Source organism: Vitis vinifera, chromosome 13 (genome assembly GCF_030704535.1).
Source record: "Vitis vinifera cultivar Pinot Noir 40024 chromosome 13, ASM3070453v1".
NCBI lineage: Eukaryota > Viridiplantae > Streptophyta > Magnoliopsida > Vitales > Vitaceae > Vitis > Vitis vinifera.
In genome coordinates, this window is record NC_081817.1 from 29,738,240 (window position 1) to 29,753,240 (window position 15,001).

The 15,001-nt window shown below is 35.8% G+C and overlaps 2 protein-coding genes across 5 annotated transcripts; one reads left to right on the forward strand and one right to left on the reverse strand.

The window, feature by feature from the left end:
- The first annotated feature begins 3,547 nt into the window (after positions 1–3,547).
- Positions 3,548–9,429, forward strand: LOC100257965 (uncharacterized). Its single transcript, XM_010661303.3, has 4 exons — positions 3,548–4,419; positions 5,207–5,488; positions 5,598–5,689; positions 8,216–9,429. The coding sequence occupies exons 1-4, from the start codon at positions 3,781–3,783 to the stop codon at positions 8,994–8,996; spliced, it is 1,794 nt and encodes a 597-aa protein (XP_010659605.1). The 5' UTR covers positions 3,548–3,780; the 3' UTR covers positions 8,997–9,429.
- Positions 9,430–9,728: 299 nt separating this feature from the next.
- Positions 9,729–13,446, reverse strand: LOC100263103 (protein SOSEKI 1). Of its 4 annotated transcripts, none has more exons than XM_010661306.3 (8): positions 13,208–13,446; positions 12,753–12,850; positions 11,756–11,889; positions 11,583–11,652; positions 11,377–11,489; positions 10,673–11,294; positions 10,459–10,560; positions 9,729–10,029 (listed from the first exon to the last, which is right to left on the reverse strand). In XM_010661306.3, exons 2-8 carry the CDS (start codon positions 12,803–12,805, stop codon positions 9,864–9,866), a joined length of 1,260 nt encoding a protein of 419 aa, XP_010659608.1. In that variant the 5' UTR covers positions 12,806–12,850; positions 13,208–13,446; the 3' UTR covers positions 9,729–9,863. The 4 variants fall into 4 exon arrangements, with proteins under 4 accessions (XP_010659608.1, XP_010659610.1, XP_010659609.1 ...); XM_010661308.3 differs by having other exon boundaries at positions 11,756–11,940; positions 13,208–13,444; XM_010661307.2 differs by lacking the exon at positions 13,208–13,446 and adding an exon at positions 13,024–13,153.
- Between the last annotated feature and the right edge of the window lie 1,555 nt (positions 13,447–15,001).

Genomic DNA, 15,001 nt, shown 5'->3' on the forward strand with positions numbered 1-15,001 from the left:
CTAGTCATTTGTTAAAAGAGATTGATCACATAAATACAGGGTGCTTTAATTTAAGTGGAATAAAGTAAGTGGTGAAAGAAAGTTGAGAACTACAATAATGTCTTAAAAGGGTTATGCGTAGAGGTTTTAGTTAAGAGTGTATATACATTTGAAAAAGTGGAAGTTGAATCTTACATAAAAAGCTCTAATTCATTCAAATAATGGCCTTTAAACTTATTTATGAATTGCTCCATAATTGCTGATTAAGTCAATAAATCATGAATTAATGAGATGATATCATATGTATATTGATTATTAATAAGATATTACGTGTTTTATTACTTGATCATTAAAAAAAAAATGTAATAATAACATATTACATCCCATAAAAGTTAATTCCTTTCTCTCTTATTTTGGTTGAATTGATTAAATAAAATGTGATAAAAAACCATTGGGATGAATACCTTGGTCTAATTACTAAGTTAATACCTTTAAGCCATGGTATAACCAGATTCAACAATAAGAAAGTTAAAGACTATGATGAATCAAGAAGTGAAGAGAAGCACGCCTCATCCAAAATCCATTATGTCGACATACCTCAGTACAAGAATACTATTTGTAGTGTGATAAGGAATCAATGAATGGTAGACATTGAAGTGGCAGCTGTAAGTGCTTCTTTCCCAGATTTGCCAAAGAGGAGTGGGTGATAACTGATAACACTAAATGAGTAAATACTAAGACAAAATAATTAAAGTAATAGATATTAGTATTGTCAATGAGTGCCATCAAAGAGGTGATCTTTCATGATTGAATCCATGCCTTATTTTTTATCTGCATTGGATGAATATCATATAGGTCCATGTATCAACCCAAAATATGCATCAACAAAAGTTAAAGATATGAGCATTTTCTTTTTCTCTTTTTTTTTTCTTTTTTTTTTTTCATCCATATCATTGAATTCGACAGATTGAAGCAAGCCACCATAAATACATATATGATATAACTAAACTGGGTCAACACTCAAGCCAATATTCATTCTATATGAATCCTACAAAATCCATACTCTACACTTACGTCATTGAAAAAAAATAATGGAAAAATAAGTTCTAGGGCTAAAAGTTTAATTTACCTCGGAAAAAATGTACATTTAGACCGCACTATTAGCCCACACCTCGGGGAAAAAAAAAAAGGACATGCACAAACCCATAAAAGGTCGATCCAATCGCAAGAAGAAATCGGAGCTATATACCACATAGTTGTTGTTCACTTGTCAAAAAAACACTTGGAAAAGAAGACAATTTCAGGAAGCTTCATGATCAAGAAGCTTATAATTTCCCAACCAAGATAAGGACAGATCTTCCAGTTTCATTGAAGTCCCCTTGTATTAAAATTGCTTGAACCTTCTTTTGTATCTCTCACAATATATATTTTTATAATAAAGAGATTCATTTACAGGTGATTATTCTCTTTCTCTTCTTCTCATTCTACCATTTATGAAGAAATTTATCAACTTAAATTAGTATACAAGATAAAAATATTTTTAAAAATATGACTTTTTTGCTACATTTGATTCCAAAAGAGTACTTCAAAAAATAAAACAAAATTAAAAAAAATTATTTTATCATATTTGATTTTATTATAAATATATTTAATTATAGAAAAACTAAGGGAGAATACACGAGAATGAAAATAGATAAAAATAAATTTAGTAAATTATTCTTATATATTATTTTAATTTATTTCATTTATTTTAAATTTTTCATATGAAAATTTTATAAATTAAAATCACATAAATTTTTAATTAATTTCAATTACATTTACTTATTTTTTAATATTTTTTAAAATAAAACTAAAAATGAGAAAATTATTTTTCTTAATATTTTTTACTCCATATTTTTTATAGAACCAAATATAGATAAAGAGTTCAATCAATTGGTTTTTACATTAGAAACTCATTGAAAGGACATGTTTTATCTCTTGCCTACCATAGTTTGTCATTTTTTGTTTTATCTAAAAGATGAAGTGAAAATTATAATTTTCAAAGATTATTATTATAGAAATTTCATTAAATATGGTTTTATTTATTTATAAGCTAATATCTTATTTTATGAAAAACAATATGTTTTTGGCTTTTGGGTTAGTTTTGCTTTAAATCATAAACTTCAAATAGGAATGGAAATTTTTATTAAGTTTAGGAACATGTTAATTCTTACATTCCAAACAACATTTTTCGTTTTCTACTCTAACAAGTAACAACTAACAGAAAAAAAAAAAAAATTGTCACCACAGTGAAAATGGAATAAAAATAATTTTAGTGAAATCAATGAAATTTTAATTAACTTACAATGATGTATTTTGTTAGATGCAGAAAATAATATAAAACATATTCAAATTAATGTTTGATTCCTTTGTTTCCGGTAGGCTTGTATGATTTTTTATCATTAATTTTTATTTATTAAATAAATATTATTTTTTTAGTCTTATTATTTAATAAAAAAACTCTCTCAAAGATGCTGTTTTAAAATACAAATAAAAATTTATTTTAAATTCTATGAACAAGAATATTATTATCATTTTTTTTTCATTTTCATTTATTGAAATAAAAACAAATAATTATTCTAATTTTAAATTTCAAGGTTTTTCAAACACAACATAAATGCTAGAATTTAGGGTTTTTTATAATATTTTTTTAAAATAATTGTTTTAAGAATGAAATTATTACTACAAAATAATCTATTTTTAAAATAAATTTAAAAACCTATTTTTGAAAAAAAATGTTACAATGTTAAGAATGTTTCAAAAAAACAGTTACCAAAACCCTTAAGAATCAGAACAATGAAGACAAGCCGAAAGAAAAATTAACAAAGAAGGATCAAGTCTGAAAACACCACTGTTTTCTACTTCTGTTCATTAATGAAAGCTGGGGAATCGTTCCTGGACAACTTCTCATGTAACAAATCCCAAACTATTCATTAAAAAATATAATACAGTGGGCGTTGAGATGACCGGCAACCTGGTGGCGGTGGCAAGGCAATGGTCCAAACGAAGGTTGGAGGCCACTACATTTTTCCATGAAGGTTGGAGGCCACTCATCCTGTTTCCACTTCCCACGTCTTCAACAAGGGAAAAAGGAGAAAAATAAAAGAAGGGTACAAGGAGAGAGGACCAGCGCTTTCAATCGGAAGCCACGCCCTCTATGGCTCTATCGATAGGGTTATCTGTGGGTCCCAGTGAGCATGACCTGTACCATCACTGTCCTTCAAAAATTTCAGTTGAAGCGCCCTTTTCATATGTGAAAAGCGGCTGTGCCTGCTCTATAATCCCTATTTATCAAAATCCCACCACCAACCTCACAACAGGCGCGTCCAGACATTTTTGCTTTTTCACAACCTATTAAAAGGGCGCGTGCAGGCAAGCATGATGGGAAGATTTTTAAGATTTATTATTAAAATTTAAGATTACTTCCATCCTCATAGGCATAGGCATGGGCATGGGCATTGGGTCTGAAAATTTACATTACCATATGGGATAAACCTAGGAAGTTGCGCTTCTTCTTTCTGCATATCTATATATACATATAAATATAATGCTCATTTTCTCTATAGTTCTCTGCAAATCTCAAGCAGAAGAATAGACATCTGCACTTGACACCTGTCGTCCTCTGCAGAAAGGCGGTATCTCCCATGACGCTTTGAGATTCGATCGTGACTTGCTTCCAACTCTCTCATTGTCTTCTTCTTCCTTGTCCTCCTCTGCAATGCTGCTCTGCATAAGAGGGACACACCTCAGTTCTCTACTCTCATGGCGTCTCTAACACCAGGCGTGTTATCCAAGCTAATACTAAATGCCGGCAACAAGGATGTGAAGGTGTTCGGAGAGCATCGATCGGCATTGTTGCAGGTCATTGAAATCGTGCCCTCCCTCGCCGGAGGCGACGATCTCTGGCAGAGCAGAGGCTTCTTCTTGAAGCTCTCTGATTCTCTTCACTCCGCTTACGTTTCCGTTTCTGATGAAGATGTCGATTTGATCTCCACCGATAAGATCCAGCTCGGCCAGTTCGTCCACGTGGCTGGCCTCGACGCCGGATCCCCTGTTCCCGTGCTTCGCGGGATAAAGCCAATTCCGAAGCGGAGGCCTTGTGTGGGTAATCCCAAGGATCTGGTGTCCAGTGACTTGTTGCCTATTCGATCCAGTGCTGTTCATTTTTCAAGGACGACGAAGAAGGATAAATTGAAAACCAAGGCCAAAAGGTCGGTGCTTCAAGATACTAAGTCGAGGCGAGCTTCGATTGGGAATGGGCCAACTTTGGAGTGTTTGGAGCTGAGGAGATTGAGTTTGGACTCGGCGAGAAGGGCTTGGGATCAGAGTCCCACGCCTAAGAAAACTACTCCACCGAAATCATCGCGTTTCAAAACCAAACAAATTTCCACTTCTTCAAATGTATGTTTTCTTGTTTCCCCCTTTTCTGTTTGATGTTAATTTTGTGAATGTGGTTGTGATTTCAATATCAGGCATATTCTATGTTTTCATTCTGCGGTTGTCTTCTTTTTGTTCCGTGATACTTACTTATCCTTTGCTTTCATTTTAGTTCAACCCAAATTTAATTAAAGTAGCTAACTAAAAGCCTTTCTCCATTTTGTTGCTTTTAACTATTTCGTATCCTCTGTTAGACCCCTCCTTTTTTTTTTTTTTTTTTTTTTCTGATTAAATATTAATTTAAGTCCTTTCTTTGGGTTTGTTCTAAGAAATCTGGTTGCTGAACCGAGCCCAAATTCAATTGTGCCCATAAGAAAACCGACTTTAGGAAGCATGAGTGCTACACTGAAATTAATGTTGGTATTCCCAGCAAATAACACCTAGTTCCTACTACAAGTTCATCTCAGATGGGTAAAAGGTGAATATACTACCAACTTGAAGATTAATTTAGGACCTAACACTTCTAGTTGGTATGGTTCATTTATTTTCAGAGCTATGCATGTACTCCAAGTGGTAAGAGCAAATGAACTCTCCAAAAGTTAATTCACCTGCACGATCACTGTAAGATTATATGCTTTTATATTGTCCTTGAAAATTTGTGAGAACTTTGCTACCACGGAATGCAAAAGGAACTCTTGTTTTCCTGACCTATCTGATGAGCTATAGTTGCTTACATATCCGAGTTATATGTTTTCATAGGTATTTGACTTGATGTTGGGTATGAATTCATCTGTGTTCTGTTCATTTACAGGTTAGTTCTGATAAGAAGGCTTCTTTCAAGATCGATTCATCATCAAAGCGTTCAAGTGTGAGTATTTCACCATTGAAAAGCAAAAATGAAATATCTTCACCAAAACTAGCTTGCAAGCCTTTGCAAAAGGATTCGAAGTCATCGGTTGGGGTTGCCATTCCTAGTCGGGTTGGGGTTGCTATTCCTAGTCGTGTTGTTAAAGTGCCCTTCAGGTTCAAAACTTGGTCAGACCAAAATATTTCATGGGATTCACTTCCTCCTAGAATTCATGATTTAGGAAAGGTGTGCAATTATGTCCATGTCTTTTGCTTTTTTCATTTTTTCCTTTAGTTCATATCATACCTTATCCTTATTTTTACATGATTGGGGATTTTTTGTTTCTTCTTTTCAGGATGCTGCATCTTATAGAAATGTTGCATTTTTAGCTGCTGTAAATGCACTGGAAGAAGCGTCAGCTGCAGAGGGTGTCATTCAGTGCATGAGGTATGCACTCTGTTGATTAGGTGCTACGAGGTGCCTAGCTGAACATATAATTTGGCTTCACATCATGCTCACTTAATGTGAAAAAGCCTAGGTGTGGTCATCTTACAAGAAGTGATTGTTTTGATGCCTGAAATTTAAAGGGTTCTTATAACATGAAATCTTCTTTTTAAGATTTAGGTATAGCTTTGGTTATTGAGCAAAACAAATAGTTTGGACTCATGATTTTCCAGCCTTGGTAGCTTACACTACCATCAGATGTGCCTACTTTTACTGTGCCAATGCTGGAGTATTGGCTCTGCGGCATACCGATATGGAAATAGAAAATGGTCTGGAAGAATGCTTTTCCTCTTAAGACTTTGACCTTGTAACTTTACATGGTCAATTAACCCAATTCTTCCAGAGAAGAGATTTTTTAAGGACTGCTAGTGGAAGAAATATTATCTGCTGCTATATTAAAGGCCTTGACTTTGCAGCTTGTAACAGAAGGCTTGGAAAGAAAATGTTGTTACCTGCCAAAAATTGATTGACTTAGAGTATTTAATTTATTGAGGTAAATGAGAAGGCCAGTGAGTTTCCTAATAAAAGGATAATGGACCATTACAACAACAGTATGGGAGAAAAAGGTAAAGACCACAACACCTAGATATAGTTGAGATTGGTTGGTATCAGCAGAGAAGAGCAATATCAAGGTTGTTCCCATATCAGCCAAAGGGTATCCTTCTGTGTTGGCAAAATTAGGAAGCCAGTGGAGAGAGCTTTGAACAGAGATGGCTGAGTAAGAATCTCTGTTGCAGTTTGAAGATATCTCTAAATATCATTTGCTTCATTGCTAAACTTAGTCATTGAGATCCACCTCGTTACCTTCCAATATGGTCTTAGTTGAGTACTAAATTTAAGCTTAGTAAAACCCAAGGGCTAGAAGCTCAGCCTTGCAAGAATCTTTTAAAACTCTGGGCCTTGAACAGATAGATGTCTCAGGAGTTTTCTCTGTAAATCTGCCAATCTCACTTTGACCCAAATTCCCTAAATAAGGTCCATTCATGCTTTAGCTCATGCTGTCAAGTGGTAGAGAGTATCATGTAGGAAAGATGATGACCATAGGAATGAGGTCCCTTCATTTCATTCTTTGATAATGTTTGATTGAGTGATACTTTTTAATTCATTGGTGAAGATAACCAAACACCCAAGAAATGGCATTATTTCGGACCCTATGAAAAATGTTTCTGTATTTAAACATTCTTTGGTTTATTCCTTCTAAAAGACCCAAAGATCAGGGCACTATCATAGAGTATTCAATCCCTAGAACGCCCAGACTTTGGATATTGGAAATGGAAGAAGTTAGACCCAGAAGCTGCAACCTAATAAATCCCCTTGCCATCATAAATAGGATACACTCATTGCATCTTCCAAAGAACAATGAAGAAGCAAATTTCCTTTGTGCTGTAGTAGTGTCATTCAATTATTGGGAGAGAATTTTTGTGTTATTCCTTTGAGAATTGCCAACTTTTTGTTCTCCCCAATTTATTGGCCTTGAATTGGAATCTTGAACAACATTGTAGTATAGTGCGACATTTATCAAACTTGATCAAGTTAATGCAATTCTGCTCATGATGAGAAGGAATACCTCTTTTGAGATGACCTATGCTTGCTAAACTTTTCCATGATAGGGGAACTTGTACTTTAGCATTGAGGGTTGTCACATAAAGGAAGCATGGGGATTGACAAATTGGATGGGTACTAATTACAGTTTTAGTGGTAAAGTATGCGTCCCTGAAGGAAAATCAAGTAGGCTTATAGAACTTTGATTTGAGATCCTCAAATGTACCTACAAAGATAGGAAATACATAAGTTATGAGCCATTTGGAAGTCCCTACAGTGTGACATGTCACATATTTGACAAGGACAAGTCTTGTCAAGTTGAAGTCAGTGGAAGGTACTGACCTTGTAACATGCACCCATTAGATGGAAATCATTATCAATTAACTAAGAGGAGTTTTGAAGTGGGCTAAAATGTTCAATTGGCTTCCTGTGGGCAAATCCTGTAGTATAAATCATCATGGATAGAATAACATTTTAGCCTTATTTTCTTTTCCATCCATCAATGGAACAAAATAAAATGATTTTGCTTTGCATTTATCAAACTGATTTTAACTTGATAAATAAAAATTTTAAGAGGTTTTGGAGTTACTCATTGTTGGAGGTATTTCGAAATGCCATGCTATATTATATTGCACATGAGGTATGTAAATAAAAATATCCATTCTCTTCTTCTGAGGAAAACAACAATCTTGCTTTAAGTATCATAATCAGCAAATTATATAAGTTGATATAATGTATGTATCTGTTCTCTCTATGTATACACTGACTTTAAGCTCTGGATTGTCTATGCAATTAAAACGAAAAGGGTAATTTGTACTTAACATTCATTGAAACATAAAGAGGGCCTATTGGAAACAATTTTGCTTTCCTAATTCTGCTGCCCTGTTCAGGCTTGCTAAGAGTATGGTTGATTCTTCTTTTTTCCAGCATGTTTGCAGAACTGTGCGAGTCCTCACAGAAAGATTCTGCCGGACCACTAGTGGAACAGTTTTTGAACCTCCATCAGGATATGCAGAAAGCAGCAATGTCAATTAATGCCTTGCTCAGCACAAGGCTTGCTGAAGTGGAGAGTAGCAGTTGTTGTAGCTCACAGCCTCCATTGGCAGAAGCATGTAAAAATTTCAACAATAAGAATGCCATATCATGGGTTCAAGCTGCTCTAGAGACAGATCTTTCCAAATTTTGTCTGTTCAGGAAGCAGGACAATAGAGAAATTCGGAGTGGTGAAAAATGTCACTATATTGTCTTAGAAAATTCTCCAGAAATGAAGTCTGAGAACCATTCACCTCAAAACAAACCAAGCCCCAGAAATAATGGAGGCTTATCAGATTCTAGTGCAAAAGGGTTGCCAAGCCCTTCATGGCGGCGGTTCTCAGCCTCAAAGAGAATGAGTGCCAAAAGGGAGGAATGGTCTAAGGGGAGTGGATTAAGGGAGACTGCAAATTTGGCAAAAAAGCTTCTATCTGTATCTCGTGGGTGGTTCCTGAAGTATTTGGAAGATTCATTGAATAAGGGATTTGGATTGAAGAGGGAGGAGGGAGGTGCTGAAATTGCATGTCTGCTTGGGCAGCTTAAAAGGGTGAATCAATGGTTAGATGGCTCAGTCGAGGATGGAATGGAGGTTGATGAGAGGATAGAGGGTTTGAGGAAGAAGTTATATGGCTTTTTACTGGAGCATGTTGATTCTGCAGTTGTTTCTGGCAAGTAGGTAGATATGGTAAAACAGAGAAAATTATATTGGCATATATTCTCTCCATTACTGATTAATTTAAAGTTCTGATACATATATCAAGATCCACGGTTAAGAGTTTACCAGGATGTGTGTTTTTGGCTTGGAGTCCCATCACAGGATGCACAATCATCCCGTTTCACTTTTTCTACTGTTTCTCTAACTGTTACTAACTGATGGAAAAAGAAAATCAGAGAAATAGCATTGACATGAACTTGTAGTTTCGGATCATTAAAGTGTATAGTTTACTTGGTTCTGTTGTAGATCAGTGTGAGATTCCTTTCCATTTATTCTTTGCTTTACTTTTTTCCTGCTTAAAAATGTTGGCAAATTTGGAGCTAGAGTCTTGCGTAATCCAAAACTGTCATCTTATTATGTTCTGAATGTATGATGATTGCCTTTATGGATTAAACTTATCGTGCAATGCCTTTCTGTTTTTTTTATTTTATCTTTGAAGACTCCCTTTCTGAGGTTTTAGACTAATCTCATCTGCAAATATGTGGAAGAAGTTTCCCACTCAAAAGAAGTGCTTAGAATGCAGGGAACAATCTCTATTTTTTTTCCTCATGGCTTTACTTGGAGAGATGATGTCTTTTTCAAATGAGGAAAGAAAGGATGTTGCCTTCCTGCGTTTAATTGCAGCTGATCCTGGATTGTGGGGTAAATTGGAGCCTCTGTAACAAGACTCATTGGCCAACTACTAACCAAAAATAAAGAACCGTAAATTCTTGTTTTTCTATATTTGCATGCTCATCCTCTGAATATGCACCCTCTTTTTGCACTTTACATCGAGAAAAGGTAGAAAGATAAAAGGAGAAAACTAATCTGTATAAGAGATTGGAACTTTCAGTGGGTCAAGAAATAGCCAGGAACTGAATCAGTGTTACAGGAATTTGCCGGTCGAGATGGTGTTTTCTCAACAGCAGCAGCACTCTTTGCTGATGCCTTCTTCCCTCTGCATGATTTCATGTGTGTGTGCATTTTCTCTGGCTTAAACGACTTCCCGCATTGCCTGCATAATAATATCAGGCAACCAACAGGCATCAGTACTTTTGAAATGCTTTCAACCAAGTGATTGTTTGTTGCTAAATCCTTCTTTTGGAAGAAGAATAATAATGGACAAAAGAAGTTGAAACATGGATGATAAGCCAAGAACAGAGGAGAACAGAGGAGTTGGTTCTGATGTCACGAGATGAAGCCCACTTGTTGTTAGATTTATTGTTATTGAGTTGTTATTTTTTACCAGCTGTCATTACAGCCTGTCTCCATCTATTTTGAACACTATATATATATTAAATCTCTCTCTCTTTTCACTTTAACAAAAGAGAGCAGAGTTTTCAGCTTCAGCTTTTCTATCTATGGAAGATGATTGGAATACGAACCTTTGTGGATCCTTATCATGAAGATTAAGAACAAAATGGAGATAAATTTGTCAACTTACGAGCAACTGGGAGTAGCCACTGGCTTGAAAGCAGCAGATGCGGCTTTTAAGTTGGCGAATTCACCCTTCTTCTTTAAACCCTCTGTTCCATCAAAGCTTATCCTTCATCCCAATTCACCCAGCACAAACAAGTAAGTACTTTGTTTTTTTAAAAAAGGATTATTTATTCAGGGTGTGATAGATTAACATGGTATGAAGGTGGAATTTGATTTACCGGCCGCTGTGTTGCTGTTGTTGATGTTTCCTAGGAGTCCCAAGGATTCTGGCAGACCCTCCCAACTTCTCTGCTCGACAATCCAATTTATTCATAGTTTTATCAGGGCAGTTCATCATAACTAGGGCTGAATCCTTTGTATCCACAGCACCGCAAGTCATCAAATTGCGGAACACCTGAGAAGCTCCACTTGAATGGCTCTTGCTCTTTGTAAATGATGCAAATGATGAACTTGGTGCTGCACTACTCTTTTCCACATTATTTGTCTTCTTTTTTTTCTTCGTCTTGCTCTTCTTATTGATGGGGTTAGAATAGAAAGAAGAAGAAGAAGAATTTTCAAAGCTCAAATCCCTTTCACTCATTTCTTGTTTACTCCTCTCCAGAGATTTGTCTTCTTCAAACTTCATAGAATAGTCTGTCACCGTGGAGGTCTCTGAGCTGAATGGGGGTGATTCTTCAATGATTTCGGATGATGTCTTCATTGGGGTATGGATTTTAGAATCTGGGTGTCCTTCACTTGCTTCTCCTGTTGAGGCTCGCTGTTGTCTGCCTTCATTCTCATCTTCAACTTCAATCTCAACCTCTTGCTGCTTCAGGGTGGAAGCGTTTTTCTCACAGGGATCTGTTAGTGGCAGTAATGATTCAGTTATTTGGACCGGAGGTGATTTTAGTTTCTTCCAAAGATGGGAGTAGTGAGCAGTTACCCAAATGGAGACCAGTGATTTGGGATCCCTTGAGGACGTATTCATTGTCAGAGATTGGGGTGATGAGATCATCATTTAGCAAGTCTTGCCAAACATAACCCGTCTTGTACTTCCTGCAATCAGCAATTAACAATGAAATGAATGCTAGCAATTCATATATAGAGACTCAAAACAAGCGGGTGTTTTATGTTTGTTAGGCGGCTAACCTCTTGTAAGACCAAGCGAATGCTTCTGCCATTTCTTTCCCTCTCAAATCCGAAAGCCATCTTTTAACATCTTTCATTTGCAGAAACAAAGACCAACACATTTAACTTTGAAAGAAAAAAGAGATTAAGATGAAGGAAACTGAGAAAAAAAAATGGATTGATGATGAACCAACCTCGCAAATATACACCATTGCGGTTGAGATGATGGACACGAATGAGATGGGGTTGTTCCACTCGACCCATTCGACTCAGAAAGTAGATGATGTGAAGTCGCCTCACTTCTCCTCCTTTGCCTTCCATTGATCTTCTGCATCAACCACCCCGGGCAAAGCCACAACTCTCAGTTTATTAATTTCACCTACTCGAAAAACTAAAAAACAAAAATGAAGAATAGAAGATCTTTGTCTCCTTTGCCGGCCGGTTATAGGAAAAGCCGAAAAGCAACTACCACACTTGTTGTTTGTTTACTGATGAATCTTTGCAGGCTAACTATGGAATCATAAAAAGATATTAACACATCCCATAAACCAAAAGAATAATTGGAAGTAGAGTTACCCAATGCTTATTTTGCATAGCTCAATTATAGTATTAGTTTTGTTTTTGCAGAAGAGAGAGAAAGAGAGGGAGAGAGGTCTAACAGTGGCGCGTAAGATTTGGATCTCTACCATGTATGTAGCTGCTTATAGACCCCTCCAACTTTATCTGATTTCCCGCATCAAAGTTAACAAACACATGCATCTGTGGCTTTTTTTGACTAAAAAAGGCCTTTTTTAGAAAAACTACTGTGGACCTGTCTGAATTCCTAATACTCTGTATTAACAACCAATGTTCAACCTCTAGAGACCATGTATTGAACCAAAATGATTGACATAATTATCAAATTCCTTACCTTAATTGCACTAGTTTGGTGAATTGAAACTTTCTAGGGATGGAGGCAGGGGCTGGATTAAGTAATTCAGATTTGCTTTATATTGGTTGTTAGGGTGCTATAGTTTATGCTTTCATTTGTTTTGATGTGTGCAACATTCTTGTTTTTGGAGTCACATAAGGATTGATTTGCTCTTTCCAACCTCTCATCAAAGAAAGAAAATATTATTCTCAAACAAACAAAAGGGTTTAAAAGGTAAACAACCAGAACTACCAATAGAAAAAGGTGAAACAGTGTTTGACCTTTTGATGATGCGCTGCTCTTTCATAAGCTCCAACTCCATCGTTAATTCCATTGCAGTCGAAACTGAACCTTTTGAATTCGTATAATCTCCTTGCAACTGCCAATCAAAAAAGCAAAAACAATGAATTCATTAATCACCTTGCCTAATGGACAAACATTTCTGGCTTTCCTAGGCATCCTATGGGTGGTCTTTTTCTCTGGAACAACATAATTAAAGGCATTTTTATCTTTGAGGTCCTCTAAAATAAATGAATACTCCCTCACAGCAACCTGCGGTGTAGAGAGAGACAGATTTGAGTATCAACATTCCTAGAATGAGAAACTCTTCATGCTAGGATTTTTTGTATGTATGGCTGTTTTCACCAAATAAAAGATGCAAAAGAATTGAAGAGAAAAATAATAGAAGAAAGAAAAAAGTTGATGAAAGTCATATATAACTGGAATAAGCTCTTACTTTCGTGGATGGTCCCCCTTCTATGCCTCAAACCTGCAGGCTGAAGATTCAATGTGGTATATATAAATATATGTATATATAGATATATGAACAGACAGAAAGTTTTGCTGTTGGTGGTGGAGTTGGGTCAGAGAGGCGATAGGGAGTGTTTGATGGTGAAATCTATTCATGAAAAGCAATGCGTGCCGTCTGGGATGAAACTCAGAAATTCGGATGTATTCCCTTCTGGTATATTACAATACTATTCTTCCTAACTCACTGATGTATGTCCTGTACTGACTCACCTCACCCAATTTGATTAAGGTTCCCTCCCCCCACAACCATCTTCCTTTATTATATATGGTTTCCTCCATTATTGTATCCATCGTCAAGCGTTTATTTTATACATGTATTGGTTGTTGATATTTTTGGAGATGGATGGTATAGGGAACACCATTTTAGGGGTCAGTCTTATGCATTAGATTAATGGATTCCTGAAAAAACATCCACTGTTTTACAAGACCGTACCATATAATAAAAATCATTAAAACAGGTTTGATTGTCATTTCTGATCATAAAAGAATAGTTATATCTTTGGAGATGGTAGGTCATTCTCTCGTGTGGGTATGTAATTTGATGATCAGCACGTATTTATTAAAACCAGGTGTGGTTGGTATGAGAAAGTATTACTAATTGATAAGTTCAGGCTCTTGAGTGCCAATGCTAGTTTGATTTTTTCATGGGTATGAATCACAAAATAGATCCAAATGATTCAATCATAGCAATAGATGACATTGAGTCGTTTATCAAGCATATGAATCCAAAAACTGTAGATATATTTCCCTTAATTGGTTTCTCTTGTATCATCTAACATAAGGTAAAAGAAAAATAGAAGAGACTGTGCATGCACTTTAACTATCATGTTGCTTTTAGTTTGGTGTAAAGTTCAAAGCAAATTAATGTGTTTAATTTGAAGGGGTGTTTCTCTCTTTTGCTTCCTCCGAATTAGTTGGAATTGTGTGTTTAGCAAAGTTGTAAATTTTAGCTAAGGGAAAAAAAACGTGTAGTTTTCTCCTATGCTTGTAGGCAATACCATCATAGTACGAAGGGAACATCTGAATGTTAACGGCAACTGCATCTATATTAGACCAAAAAAAGAAAGAAGTATAGGGGAAGGTTGGGTTGGATCCCTTCTTGTTCGGCATCTTTATCTTCACTTCTTTATATATTTAATTCTTCACAATAACATACCTGATATCAATAACTGAAATCTCACAGTTTGTAGATATATATTCATGAAATTTAAATTCAAGATATTTGAAAATGCGAGTTTTTAGAGGATAGGAGTGTAGTAGTTTTTTATTTCCAAGCACAAGAAAAAAGGGAATAAGGATTCATGAATAACAAAAAGGAAGAGGCAGTTATGAAGTTATAGTAGCCTTCTTAACTTTTTTTTTTTGTCCAACAGCGCGAAGGGGTATTGGTTACGTGTTTTACATGAAAAAGAAAGGGAAAGAAAAGAGTGAAGAAATCCAAACAAGCTTTCTCAATCACTTTCTTTTTATATGGGAAGCCACGCATTACCGCAGGGGGCTTTCTATATGAAGATGAAGACAGGAAGGCGTAGCCTAAAATGCACGTTACAAGACCGGATATGTGGGGAGGGAGACCTGTGAAATAAGATTGGAATTAAAGATTTCAACTCTTCATTTCCTATCTATCTTACTAATTGTAAATTGATAACTACTCCTAGATGTACAGGAGTTTTCATATCTTCTTCTAGGCTTCAGATCATAGAGAGTGAGGGCTCATCTT